The sequence below is a fragment of the Triplophysa rosa genome, linkage group LG3 (genome assembly GCF_024868665.1).
Source record: "Triplophysa rosa linkage group LG3, Trosa_1v2, whole genome shotgun sequence".
In the NCBI taxonomy this organism is placed as follows: Eukaryota; Metazoa; Chordata; class Actinopteri; order Cypriniformes; family Nemacheilidae; genus Triplophysa; species Triplophysa rosa.
In genome coordinates this window covers 2,387,283-2,401,122 of record NC_079892.1, presented here as the reverse complement: position 1 = coordinate 2,401,122, position 13,840 = coordinate 2,387,283, and the positions used below count along the sequence as shown (strand labels likewise).

The following is a 13,840-nucleotide window of genomic DNA, read 5'->3' as shown; positions in this document are numbered from 1 at the left end:
GAAACGGGACTAGACAATGATCTGGTGACTTTTCTCGAAAAACTGTCACTACTGATGAGCTCAGGATACGTTTTGACCTATGACTGAATCTCATGAAGGTACGGCCAGGTTATTTTTCACCTCAAGATTTAAAGGGAATACATATTTTTCATGAAGAGAATGAAGAAAGTCTATTTTAGTAACACTAAAACAAAAGGGGTTTGATGGTGCAGTATCACCAGAATATGTGCTTGAGAGGTTTCGCCTGTGTGCTTTTGTTTTTTGTGAACCTCAACATGTGTAATCCATTCCAAACGTTTCAGTATTTCTCCAATCAGTCTAAAATAATGAATTTCTTGCAAAACAATAAAAAAACAATCAACCTTTATTGATCTCATAGAAATAACAAAAGCACAAATAAACACAATTCTGTCTTCTGTGTGCAAGTATGTACATTTAGACACACCGAATATCTTCTCTGTCTTAGAAACAGATATTTGATATGACATCTTGTCAAGGATGTGTGGTCTTGGTAGCTTCAGGATTTCAGTTCATTCTCCAGTTTGTAGATTTTTGCTTTTAGGGTCTTCAGTTCATTCTGGACTCTGAGCGTGCGTTTGTTGCTCTGTCGCACTTCCTGTAGCATCGCCATATTCTTGTCAGGACTCGCGCTGAGCGTCAGCTAGTGAAAGCAAACACATAATGATACAAACAAGTCATCTCTCCATGCCAAATAACAACAGAAAACAACGCAGAGCAATGATCTAAATGAAATAGAAATGACTAACTTTGAAAAGTAGTTTCTCCACATCTTTGACTTTCTGCCTCAGATGTTTGATGTCGGTCTTAAACCCCTCGACCTCCAGGGCACGTCTCTTCTCCAGAGCTTCATAGCGTTGAGTCATCAGCTGAAGACGCTTGGCCATCTTATCGGAGCGCTCCTGAAAGCACACACAACAACCACGTGATCATTTAACACATAAATGAAGACTGTTGATAAAAGTATTTCTTTCTTTGTTTGTGCACCTTGAATATCTCTCGACCAACATCTCCCTGTTCTCTGATCTGGGAGAGGTCAGTCTCTAGCGTCACACACTGCTCTCGGTACATGTCGGCTAGTTTATGAGTCTGTTTCAGCTCCTCCTGCAAAGCCTACTGGGAAAAACAACAAGCACTAAACACGTTTCCCTTTAAACATCATCTTTTACAATCGACGTCAATCTAGTCTTTAGTCTACATGACCATTTAAAACTCTTCCAGGCGTCTATGTCATGTCAAACTTGGAACACGTGTTTGACGTGTGACCCCAAAACAGCTTCATACAAAAACCAAACATATGTTTGAAGTCTGACCCTGATCTCTTCTCGGCGAGTCTGGCTGGTCTCTCTGCCGGGCTGTGTGAGAAACGGAGGCTCTACGGATGGAGGCCGCTGCTCGGGATGACTGCGGCTCGCTCGGAGTCTCTCCTGACACGAGTCCAGCTCACGCAGCAGACGGTCCTTCTCAACCATCCAGCCCTTCTCGTGAGCTCGACTCTCAAACTTCAGCTGCAGGAAGTCTTTGGTGCTCTCGTACAGAAGGTTCTGTGTGCGCTGGAGTCTGACGGGACAGAGGGACAACATGAGGGTCTCGGCTAGGCCACATCAGAAAACAGGACGGATGGGTTATTAAACGCACTTGTCCGTGAGGGCTGTGCTTCCATCCTGGTCACGCTTCTGCTGCACCTGTCTCTCCTCCAGATGAATGCGTCTGTCCTCCAGCAGTGCCTCCACCTGTTCTTTAGCCAACCGAGTCTGCTCTTCCATCTGAGCCTGCAGCGCCTCCACCTGGACACGTGAGAACAACACCCATAAACATTACAGTCAATTCCTTGTTTTATGTATTTTACCAGTCCTGATATAAATATTGAGGATACACACACCTGCAGCAGTAACGTCTGGTTGTCTTGCTTGTGTTGCTCTGAACTTCTAGCATCTTTTCCCTCTTTACATGATTTTCTGCTTCCTGGAGTGCATGCCGTAAGCACGTGCAACTTGATTAACTTTACCTGTGTGACCTAAACTACTCAAAGTTTGAGAAGAAAAGAGAGGAGTATCCAACCTTTTGCTGATCCAAGCTTTGAAGGTTTTGCCACCTTTGAATCCTCCAGTGATCTCGGCTGGATCTTCCTTTGAGGAATAGTGACCTAAGAACCAGAAGACAAACAAACCACGTCAAGAACAGCTTTACACACACCTGAAGTGCGACGAAAACACCAAGGTTTTAAACCTTGTGTGGAGGTTCGCGGTGAAAATAGGTGATCTCGCCCGGATCTGGACCCACGAGCGCTAAAAGATGCTGGATCTTCTTCCGGTCCTCCAGCTCTCTGTGATGATAAATAAAGACTGTAAACATCAGTCTGTGTTTATATCTGAACTCGGTTGAGGATGATGCTGGACATCTGACCTGATTTTCAGCCGGTCGTTCTCGGCGTACAGACGGAGCGCTTGCTCTCTCTCCTGGAAGAGATACACCTGCATATCACTGAGAGCTTTCTGGAGCTCCGCGATTTCCTCCTCGCGCTGACGGACTTCCCACTGCAACTTGTGCTGCGGAAATACGCATGCATTACATACTGTACAAATGTGCAGCAGGCAAACAAACAATACATGCAGAGATGACTCTTATTACAATCAATATTAGGGGTGTAACAATATTACAATAAATTACGACAAAACAAATACTGTATCAAATTGTGAGCTCAGTATATTGTCAGCATTATTTCAATATTATGAATGAATTATCAAACATCAATGTTTTTTCATCCGTAATGTCCCACCTGCTCCTCAGCGGTGCCTCTGTATTTCTCCAGCATCTGCAGCAGATCCTCGTGTTCTCCATCAAACTGAGCCACCTTCTGTCTGTAGAACTCCAGCAGCTCCCGGGACGGCCGCAGGTACGCCAGACGCTCAGAGATGGAGGGCAGAGGAGACTCACGACTGACACCAACACAGAGACGGGACGGGCTGTTCGCACATGAGCCATACTAATACCATGACATTCTTTGAATAACCTTGGAATATCGTGTAAAATCTATGTAATCAAATACATCAATACGGTCATTATTTTGAACACTATTCCTGTACCGTAAAGCTACATTATTGTTTCTGTAAGAGACAGAATTGAGTATTCTACAGTAATCTTACATAACTTGTGACACAATAGAAGTGAGACAAATTGTTTTATCGTAGTTATGGTTTAGGTTTTACAAAGAAATACGTACAGAATAGTACAAACTATATAATACTTTATTAATAATATTATTGAATAATCCAGTAAATAGCACAATGTAAACATGTACCTTTCTCTTTGATTCTCCTTTGTGGGCGGAGAATGCATCTTTAGTTTCAGTCTAAAATGAAAATCAGAATTGAATGTGCTGCACTGCACGGATAAATAAAATAAAAATGCGAAATAAAAGCAAATCAGTTCTGAATATATTTCATTAACTAACAAACTCTGTCTGAAGTAAAGATGCTGCTTGAAAATATAAAATGTTGAAGATTCATGTTTTCATGTGTTAAGGTGTGTTCAGTATAACACATATGATGTTTTGACACACATAAAGCACTTCAGTGATCATATGTGTTCAGTTTGACCAGATCAGTGAGTTTGACACGTTTGTGGTTGCCATGTAAACCGCGACGCTTTGCGGTGGTTAATGAAAACGAACAAAGCACACCAGCGGTTTATTAAAGCGCATTTACGTTATATATTTAACTTCCCCGTTAACAGCTCTAGAACTTCACTTGTACATCAAAACATAAATATTCACCTAAGAGAAATGAATGAATCACATTAAAATAAACAACTTCGTGTTTTTTTATTTATGTTGTTAACTTGCTCACTCGTCATTTCAAATGATTAGCTCGTGCTCACACATCAAACTGATATTTAACGATAAAATCATAATTATTTGTAATGCTTTTTGTAACAAAATATATTTAGTTTGTTATTACATATGTTATTTATATGGTTACCTGCAGGCTTTCGTCCACTTCAGTTTAAAAACACGCCGCCGGTTAGAAACCGGAAGTCTCGAGCTGGTATTAAAGCACGTCCCTGCAGCGCACAACATGCGCAGACATGCGCAATCGTAACCCCTTCCCCCGCGGGTGGCGTCAGACTTGCGCCTGTCACTGACATCTCTAAACACCGCTGTGGTGAAACACCGCTCCACAGAGGGATTGATTCAGACTCAATGATCTCCTGCGTGGCCCGTATCACTAGAAAAACATGTTAGGTGGCTGCTGATAGCATGTGAGCTTATGGTTAGCAGTAGGAGGGGTTATGCTCAGGTCAAAGTAGAAACACTGTATCGGTTTTATATTTTTTTACTTTACGAAGATGGCGGGGGTGTTTTCTCGTTTGAATATGTTTAAGCTCGGGTGGAGATGCGTGAAATTGAGCAGGAAAATGATGAATCGTGCAGCTGCTCCTGCGCAGACGATGCGCCGCTACAGCACAGTGAGTTGACGTTTATTAATAATATTTACCAATTAACCTTTATAAATAAAACATAAGAGAAATAAAAACGTCCTAGCCATCAGAAAGAGTAGTAAAACTAGGCTTTTTTTATAAGGTTAGTTTGTATTTTCAGTCTAGACAGACCCTAAATGTGTCCTAAAACTTAGTAGGTAGCGTTCGTGGCTGCGCGAGCCAGTAGCGTCACAAAAATGCAATAACGTTATATGTCCCAAATACTGACACACATGAACTTTCACCTGGATTTGTATTCGCAATGTAATGTTAACCCCTAAGTTTCACTTTCCTTTTGCTAAAAACGAGAACATAGTCTACAAGGGCGTGCTATTTAAAGCAGGAATTAATCACTTTGTCACTTGGGAGGTGTGGCATTGTTGTGAAACATCTGAACTGGTTTGTAAAAGATTGTAGTAGGTTCAACCCATCATCATCACCATTGTCAATGTTAACGTCAGGTCATCTTGTATTGAGTAAAACTGTTTTTGAACACAAGTGTCTGATGTCTACTGACTACATGTCACGTGTGTTAACAGGACCGCGGCTTATTCGGGCTTCTCTTTGACATTGATGGAGTGTTGGTACGTGGCCGGACCCCCATCCCTGCTGCTAAACAGTGTTTCAGGAATCTGGTGGATGGAAACGGAAACTTCAAGGTGCCCGTGGTGTTTGTGACGAACGCGGGGAACTCCATGAGACAGACCAAAGCAGAGCAGCTTTCTCACCTTCTGGAGGTGGAGGTGAGTGTCGACATACATTTACTCTTGTCAGGTGGCCTTTGCTCTTATAACAGTTCAAAACCGAGGACGGGCTTTTGATGTCAACAGGTGTCACCGGAGCAGGTGATGCTGTCTCACAGTCCCCTGCGGGTCTTTACTCAGTTTCACGACATGTGCGTCCTGGTGTCTGGACAGGGACCCGTCGTGGACGTCGCACACAAGTATCCTTTTCTCCTGCGATGCCTTTACAGTTGAATGTGGTGTGATGGATCGCCATGGTAACGCATCAGGTGTGTGAAGCTGATCACGATTTTTACCTTTTGGACGATAAAACAGATTTATATGGACGGGATCTGTGCCAAATATAGACAGGGGCTCTTCTGGGCCGATAAGCACCCTAGCAACCGCATAGCGAGCGACACCCTTGGCGTCGAAGATGTTTATAACTTATTATACAACCTGAAAATACGTGTTCTTGACTAACTAAACTCCAGTGTAGGTTTTAAGAACGTTGTGACCATTGACACGCTACGGGAGGCGTATCCTCTCCTGGACATGGTGGATCACAATCGCAGACCCAAAGAGATTGTGAGTAGAGACAAGTAGTGTTCACTTAGGGCTTTGTTCAAATCCTCAAAACCAACTCCTCTTCATTATTTCACAGATCCCTCCGTCCAAGGATTTACCACCAATTGAAGGTAAGTTTCAATCCTCTGCTTTCTTTCTAATGGGTTTTTGTCTTATTCATCCGTATTACGCCTTCTTCATGTTACAGCTGTCGTGCTGTTCGGTGAGCCTATCAGATGGGAGACCAACTTACAACTGATTACCGATGTGCTCTTGTCCAATGGGAGGCCAGGGAACCCTGTGACATCACCGCATTACCCGCACATCCCCGTACTGGCCTGCAACATGGATCTGCTGTGGATGGCCGAGGCGAAGAACCCGAGGTTAGCGTTGACTTTAAACGAACTTTTTTGACCACCCGTACACGGATGTTTATAAACGTACTATTTGAATTGAAGCGAGTAATGCGGACTGATATTTCTGACCATTAGATTCGGTCACGGCATGTTTCTCGTCTGTCTGGAGAACATCTATAAGAAGATAACCGGCTGTGAGCTGAAATACGAAGCTCTTATTGGGAAACCCAGTGTTGTGACTTATAACTACGCCGAGCTTCTCATCAGACAACAGGCGGAGAATCTGGGCTGGACCCAACCTGTAGAAAGACTTTACGCCATTGGGTGAGTCTTTATTTAACGTCTGATTGGTTACGCTCATGGGAAGTGTTTGTCTTGGGTCAGTCGATGTGTATGCGAGATGTTTCAAACCAGATTGTACATTAAACAAGGCCCTAATTATTCCAAAGTTTTGCTCCACTGACGTTCGTGTTTCTCTCATAGTGACAACCCGATGGCAGACATATACGGTGCAAACCTCTACAACCGCTACCTCAAAGCCATAAATTGCACCCGTGCCCAAGCGCAAGCACACGTCGGAGACATCCCGTATGAAGTGTTCGACGATGCCAAACGTTCTGGAGAGGTGTCGGTCGGAGGATCGTTCGAGCATCGTCTGCCCGAGGGCTGCAGCTCCATCCTGGTCTGCACGGGTGTCTACAACCACGATCAGCAGGACTTACCCTCCGACCCCGAGCAGACGGTCACGGAGCAGCAGATTTTCCACGGTCACAGGGACTTCTGCTTTGACCCCAGCCTCACACAACCGTCCTTCGTGGTCCAGGACGTTCGGGAAGGTGTGGAGCTGGTTTTTCAGTTAGAAGGTTGGCCTCTGGAATAGATCCGGTTGTGCGAGGTGACGTCAAAACGAAATATAATTGATGTGCCTGTCAAACATTAGAAGCGTCAGAGTTTGCTGTTCGCTTTCCCATATCCCTATTTATCTGAAATGAAACGGTTTTCTTTTGAAAAAAGATTTTTTGTTAGTAATTATTTGTATAACTTTTGATCTTGACATCAAATCTGTGATTTAGTCTCTGGGTTTTTAAATCAAATTTAGTTTTTATCGTATGTATTTATGTTTATAGCAATTTTAACATTTCAAGAATTTTTATGCCAAATTGCCAACTAATTCTCAAAGAAAATTTTAGATTTAAATTGATCAAAAAGTTTTGGTCGGTGGTTAGTAAACCTACTTATGACATACAGCTTTGACACTTCCAGTGTTGACAATCTCAAATGCGAGATGCGATATTAGGCTTCATCCCAAATGATGCCTTCAGATGCCGCAGACTGATTCACATGCGTCATTTGTACAGAAAGTGCTGAAATGTTTCAGCAAAACCCACGTCTTGGGTTAAATTAACCTAGAAATAATGAACCTGTCTTAGGGCTGTTCAACGATTAATCGCGATTAATCGCATCCAGAATAAAAGTTTGTGTTTACATAATAATATATGTGCGCCGTACATTTATAAACACATAAACAAACATGTATATATTTAGGAAATACTTGATGTATACATTTATATTTATATATCATTTCAATGATATATAAACATTTAATCATTTTTAAATATATACATGTATGTGTTTATAATATACTGTATGTCTGTGTACTGTGCATATTAATTTTGTATTTGTAGTGTAAACACGAACTTTTATTCTGGATGCGATTAATCGCAATTAGTCGTTGAACAGCCCGTCGATATTTGACCCAATCATGGGTTGAAACAACCCAGCTTTCTTTTTTACTTAATGTTTGCGTAAACGGTTCGTGAAACTATTTGTTTGTAAATTGTCTCGTTGAATCAATTGAAAACTATTTTCCTTCATGCACTGTAGGAATTAGAGTTATGGGTTTACACTGTTGCCATCGGCTCAAAAACAGAGCATTACAGGAACTTCATGTGACTTTCAACAAGTCGTAATAATTCATGGGCATAAACTCTGAAAGCAATGAAAGACAGTCATCCGTGAAGCCATATTAGTTAATGAAGAAACAACCCAATGCCATTGCAAGAAGGACTTATGTGTGTTTCTTAACTTAAAGGACTTAAAGTATGTGTCACAGTAGTTCTTTCTGCAAACGAGTCTTGAATCATCTAAATTGGATCACTAGGTTTATAGGACACATTGTACCGTTTACACAGAACTATATTTGTGTTTGATTGTCGTGTCAGGTCTAGCTGAGTTACACTGTACATCGCCCAACTATGAATTTTCTGTCTCGCCCTCATGTGAGCGCTGTATCACTCCATCTGTTTTGACACACAAGTTTGTGTGTGTAAACGGTTCATAACCTGTGTGATGTATTCGTTTGTTATTGTTAAATATCTATTTTAACACGGGAATAGTTCACCTTCAAAATGAAAATTCTGCCATTATTTACAAACCATCTTGTCATTTTAGACCTGTATGACTTTTGCAGAACACAAAAGAAAATATTTTGGAAAATGTTGGTCCCCATTTGGACTTTGGCATTGGTTTTGTGTCCATAGAATAGAAGTCAATGGGGACCAACGGTTTTTGGTTACCAACATTTATCAAAATATCTTCTTTTGTGTTTTGCAGAAGAAAGAAAGTCTAAAAAAGTAACTTTTTTAGGATGTGGCTAATTTATATTAATTTGTGTGATTGTGAGTCATACAAAAACGTGCAGCTAGATCGTATGAATTAATATGAATTAGCCACCTTGTAAAATAGTTACGAAGTGATTGTGTTGGTATAATAAAAATATTGCTCAATACACACCTAACCCTATAAATTTACAGTTTTGTGTTTTAAAAAACAAAGAAAAGATTTATTGAATTTACTGTTTTTACCAAGTCTACATTGTGTACGACATATTGCAGAATAAATGTCCCAAAACTGTCATGTTGTTCTTGTATACATGTTTACAGAGTTATTTCATTAAACGCAATTAAGTTGCCAGATTGTGTTTGGTGCCTTCCACTTTTTCAAGAAATTGTTCATATGTATCATGACAAATCTGTATTGTGAGCCAGCGTCCTTATCGTTCGATCCCAGTGTAGTAGTTCAAACTGGTATCCTTGTTTTCCAGCGATCTCAAACCAGACTCGTCAGAAATATAACTTGTCCATCAGCAGTCACATGACTTCTTCTCTGGATGCCGCCCTTCATCTACTGGATGAGAATCGGAGTGTAAGAAAACGATGGGTGAATCTGATTGGTTGTCCTGATGGACGATGCCGCCGTGTCTCACTATGAGTTCCCGAGCCATCAGTTCGAAGGCTTCCTCGATGTTGTGGTGATGTTTGGCGGACGTCTCCAGCGCCGCCAGCGCCGCTTTCTGCTCCGCTAGAGTGCACGCGTCCTCGAACAACACCTGCCGCTGAGACTCCAGGTCACACTTATTCCCTGCAGAACAAAAACAAAACGATTATAAAGATTATACGTTCTTGTCTGCATTGGAAAGTAAGAACTAAATCCAAAAAAGAACTAAATGAAAAAATCCTCTGACCTATCAGAACAAAGACGGCATTGGCGGCTCCGTACTGCTCCACGCCCTGTATCCAGTCAGGAAGGGAGTCGAAAGTGGGTCGTCGGGTGAGGTCGTAGGCGATCATGGCACCGTGGGCACTTCTGTAGTAACTTTGAGTGATGGTTCGAAAACGCTCCTGTCCCGCCGTGTCCCACACCTGCATCTGCTTTCACAAGTGCCACAGATTTCCTGAATATATATTTTTGGACTTGAAAGGGATCGTTCACCCAAAAATAAAGCAATAAGCCCCTAGAAGCAGTGGGTTACAGTGCATTTTATAACAGCTAAGGGCGTTGTGGCACGCCGCGAAGTGGAGTTTTACTGCTTTTATAAAATGGTTATTCAATTTGTGTAGCAAGGTTTCATAAAATAAAGTAAATAAAGTGATATTTAGGCTATGTATTGCTGTCAGCCATTATAAATCGGGGTATTTTATAACGGCTTAGAACTCGGCTAAGCCAATCAGAATCAAGGACCAGAACTGACCGTTTTATAATCGGGTATTTTATAACGGCTTAGAACTCGGCTAAGCCAATCAGAATCAAGGACCAGAACTGACCGTTTTATAGTGAAAATTCTGTCCCTCGTGTCATTTCAAACCTGTTTGACTTGAAAAATTGGTAACTTTTGGAATTCCCTTGTATGAACACAAAACCATTTCTCAAAATATCTTCTTTTGTGTTCTACAGATGAAAGAGTCATATACAATTTTTCAATGACGTGAGGGTGAATAAATGATAACAGAATTTTATTTGGGGGTTTTATCTCTTTAAAGAACATTGTCTAAAAAGGAAAAAGTGCCTTCACCTTCACTTTTTTGCCATCAATGTCTATGGTGCGAACGGTGAAGTCCACGCCGATGGTGTTGTGTTGGCCTTCACTGAAGACTCCAGACCTGAAGCTGTGGACGACGCAGGTCTTTCCCACGTTGCTGTCACCGATCAGAACGATCTTGAACAGATAGTCACAGCAATCCTCAGCTTCTTCACCTGCGGACTGCATTTCTGTAATAAATACTTCTGGATCGTCTTCTCATAAATCATAAATCCCAAAACAGCACAACATTAAAGGTTCAGTGGCTTTTCATCCATATCTGTAACAGCCCGTCTCCAAATATATCGCCAAACTGCTTGGCGGCAAGTTGACACTGAATTCACACAACTTTCCTCCACCCTTGACTCGAGTGCCTCAAAGGCAAACAGTCACGCCCGTCTACCTGCGTCTGGAGGTGGGACGTCCAGTTCCCGGCCCACCTGCACCACGGCATCTCTGGGAACTGCAGTTTGTTTGTCAATACAGCGATCTGTTGAGAGAGAAAACATTACGAGACGTTCGCACTGCACACTTGGGAGGCTTGGCCTCCTTCTCCGTCTAACCTGATCGGGGAGTAAAAACAGACGAGTTTAACACGTCAGTTCCATGTCTTACAGAGTTCAACACCACGAAGTGAAAGCAGAGGGGTGACCTTTGCTCAGTAGAACAGGATATAAACACAACTCACTCAGACTCACACCTTCCCGAACTAATGCATTCAAACCCAGATCAGATCTGATATATCTGGAACAAAGACAACGAATGATTAATACAGATCCCAAATCAGGTAATCAGTCTGACTGCCAGCCTGTAACTTACCTCCTTGACACAACTCGCTACAGAAACCCCTTACTTATTAAGTAAACTTTAGTTAAGTTTAAATACATTTTTTGTATAATTTCTAAAGTAATATCAATGTAGTAGTAGTATAGCGTACCCTTTCAGTATTAGTTGGGACTAAATTCAATTCAATTCAATTTTATTTATATAGCGCTTTTCACAATGTGCATTGTTCCAAAGCAGCTTTACAGGAGCAAATAAGAAAAACACAGAAAGGTAAAACACAGCACAGTGCATGGTGTTTATAGACCAAGCAAGATCATTATAATAAATAATATCTAAGAAATAAATGAATAAATAAATTTATTTTACTAAAATAAAAGTGGCGTACTTTTTAGTTTGTAAAAGTGTACCGCAAGTTGGGTCTATCCGTAGTAAATGTTGCACACATACTTAGTTTACAAACACGTAGTATAGTCGCAGTACAAACAAAAAACAAGTAAACTTATAGGTATGCTGATAGTTTATAAGTTGAATACTTCTGAAAGCATACTTTGAAACTTTAGACTTCAAAATACAAACGTTTACTGAGAGTAAACTTCAGTTTTAACTTGTTCCAAAAGTTATTTAAGTAAACTTTACCTAATACTTTTAGTTTATTATTTATACATTATTTTATATATTATATTATTACTATTTAAACATGTCAGTTTATGAGACACAGACAGTATGGAAAACTGTGTGGAAAAAGTATGTAATAGGCTACTCAATCAAGAGTAAACACAACTACAAGCCAAGTATACGAGTATACAATACGTTATCATACTTTGAGTATATGTCCATTCAAAGGTTGAGTACAAGATAGACCAAATACTAGTTTTCTGTCAGTATACAGAAACGTGTAATTTTGCATATATTTATGAGAAGTACATAAATCGACTGAAACTTCATTTTTAGTTGAAAAACGTACACTAATAACACACTTTTTTGTAAGAGACAACAATGACCTGGAAACATTTTTCATTATTAAACGCACCTTGTATTTCTACAGAGATAATAGAAATGTTTTTTAGTCAAACTTACAGTATTTCTGCTCCCGCAAAGTCAAATCTACAGTAGTGTGTACAGTAAACATACAGCACAGTTGTAAATGCATGAGCCCCGTCCCACACACACACGCAGAATCACGTCACCCACTGAAGGAACGACAAGGCACAGCTTGACATCTGACAATACACACGTCTGTGTCAGGACCACATTTGGCTCCGGGCCCGGTCTGGAGGTCAGAGGTCTTTTGTGTCTGATGACTCCACAGTTGGGGAAATGCAGATTAGCTGAATAATAACTCTGGCCATTCAACTCCTTAAATGTTCTATCACCATCAACACAACAGCGGCTTGTTTTGACATACATCAACGTATAACTAGACCTTTACATCATCTGAAGATAACACGAGTGCTGCTTGTCAGGGCATTGCTTTAGTGATCTGAGAGGTCATGTGACTTTTCAACTTTAAATTAGGCTTCGTTTAAATAATGAATTTTACTCACAATGCTATTGTTGTTCGTATGAATATTGAAGTGTTTCTTAAAAATGATTTATCAGTGTCATTTTTTTTATTCAAATAGCCGCATAATCTTTCATCAAAAAAACATCAATCTTTCCCTGGCTAGAGCCCGAGGGCGAGACTTTATTGACTTTTAAACTTAAAAATCATTCTATCAGTCATACTCTGTTCGTCCATCCATCCATCTATCCCACAAGCACACACAACTCTCTCACTTGTATGTCTTGTTCTGTTGATAACCATTCGGATCGCTCTTAGTCTGGAACCTCACCCGTAAACATGCCAATCTGAAGTGAAACACTCCAGACTGATTTACTCTTGGGATTACTGGAACACACAAGCCTTTCCACCACGTCAAGGTGGCGATCCTTGGAAAGGGGCATAACACGCACTCACTCACTCACTCCCTCCCTCGCATCGCACGCACACACACTCTCACACAAGCACACACACGCATGTTGGGTTTCCATGTTTTATGGGGACATTCCATAGACGCAATTGTTTTAAACTGTACAAACTGTATATCATATTCCCTACCCCTAACTCTAACAATCACACACAACTGTCTGCTCTTTTACATTTTCACAAAAGTGAATTCTGTATGATTTATAAACTTGTTTCCTCATGGGGACCAAAAAATGTTCCTTCGTACAGTCTCACTTCCAAGTCTGCCCCGACCCCATTTTGACACACACGTCAACAACTAGACCTTTACGTCATCTGAAGATAACACGAGAGTTGTTCGCCAGGGCATTGCTTTAGTGATCTGAGAGGTCATGTGACTTTCAAACTTTAAAATGATTGAACAATTCTATTCTTATGGAATATTGGAGTGTTTCTTATAAATGATTTATAATCTATTATCATAAAAATCAACCTTCCCCGGGCTAGGGCACAAAGGCGGGACTTTATTGACTGTCCATTGGCAGGCTTCCAACCTCCTATGAGCCGATCAATCAAAAACTGATTGACACGATAAGGAAGACAACAACAT

At 41.0% G+C, this 13,840-nt stretch overlaps 3 protein-coding genes across 7 annotated transcripts; 1 reads left to right on the top strand and 2 right to left on the bottom strand.

Annotated features, from left to right (window-relative positions):
• Window positions 1–512: 512 nt before the first annotated feature.
• Window positions 513–4,112, bottom strand: ccdc77 (coiled-coil domain containing 77). Of its 2 annotated transcripts, none has more exons than XM_057329714.1 (12): window positions 3,999–4,112; window positions 3,320–3,370; window positions 2,798–2,984; window positions 2,425–2,567; window positions 2,248–2,344; window positions 2,080–2,164; window positions 1,901–1,983; window positions 1,657–1,805; window positions 1,332–1,578; window positions 1,006–1,131; window positions 768–920; window positions 513–661 (listed from the first exon to the last, which is right to left on the bottom strand). In XM_057329714.1, the coding sequence occupies exons 1-12, from the start codon at window positions 4,094–4,096 to the stop codon at window positions 518–520; spliced, it is 1,563 nt and encodes a 520-aa protein (XP_057185697.1). In that variant the 5' UTR covers window positions 4,097–4,112; the 3' UTR covers window positions 513–517. The 2 variants fall into 2 exon arrangements, with proteins under 2 accessions (XP_057185697.1, XP_057185699.1); XM_057329716.1 differs by having other exon boundaries at window positions 2,798–2,957.
• A 250-nt stretch (window positions 4,113–4,362) lies between these two features.
• Window positions 4,363–9,117, top strand: hdhd5 (haloacid dehalogenase like hydrolase domain containing 5). Its single transcript, XM_057329720.1, has 8 exons — window positions 4,363–4,485; window positions 5,037–5,240; window positions 5,328–5,440; window positions 5,714–5,807; window positions 5,884–5,917; window positions 5,995–6,169; window positions 6,278–6,466; window positions 6,626–9,117. The coding sequence occupies exons 1-8, from the start codon at window positions 4,366–4,368 to the stop codon at window positions 7,020–7,022; spliced, it is 1,326 nt and encodes a 441-aa protein (XP_057185703.1). The 5' UTR covers window positions 4,363–4,365; the 3' UTR covers window positions 7,023–9,117.
• Window positions 9,118–9,232: 115 nt separating this feature from the next.
• Window positions 9,233–13,535, bottom strand: LOC130551808 (ras-related protein Rab-19). Of its 4 annotated transcripts, XM_057329743.1 has the most exons (6): window positions 12,363–13,535; window positions 11,188–11,243; window positions 10,903–10,989; window positions 10,494–10,682; window positions 9,666–9,849; window positions 9,233–9,562 (listed from the first exon to the last, which is right to left on the bottom strand). In XM_057329743.1, the coding sequence occupies exons 3-6, from the start codon at window positions 10,951–10,953 to the stop codon at window positions 9,285–9,287; spliced, it is 702 nt and encodes a 233-aa protein (XP_057185726.1). In that variant the 5' UTR covers window positions 10,954–10,989; window positions 11,188–11,243; window positions 12,363–13,535; the 3' UTR covers window positions 9,233–9,284. The 4 variants fall into 4 exon arrangements, with proteins under 4 accessions (XP_057185726.1, XP_057185724.1, XP_057185725.1 ...); XM_057329741.1 differs by having other exon boundaries at window positions 10,903–11,243; XM_057329742.1 differs by lacking the exon at window positions 11,188–11,243.
• Between the last annotated feature and the right edge of the window lie 305 nt (window positions 13,536–13,840).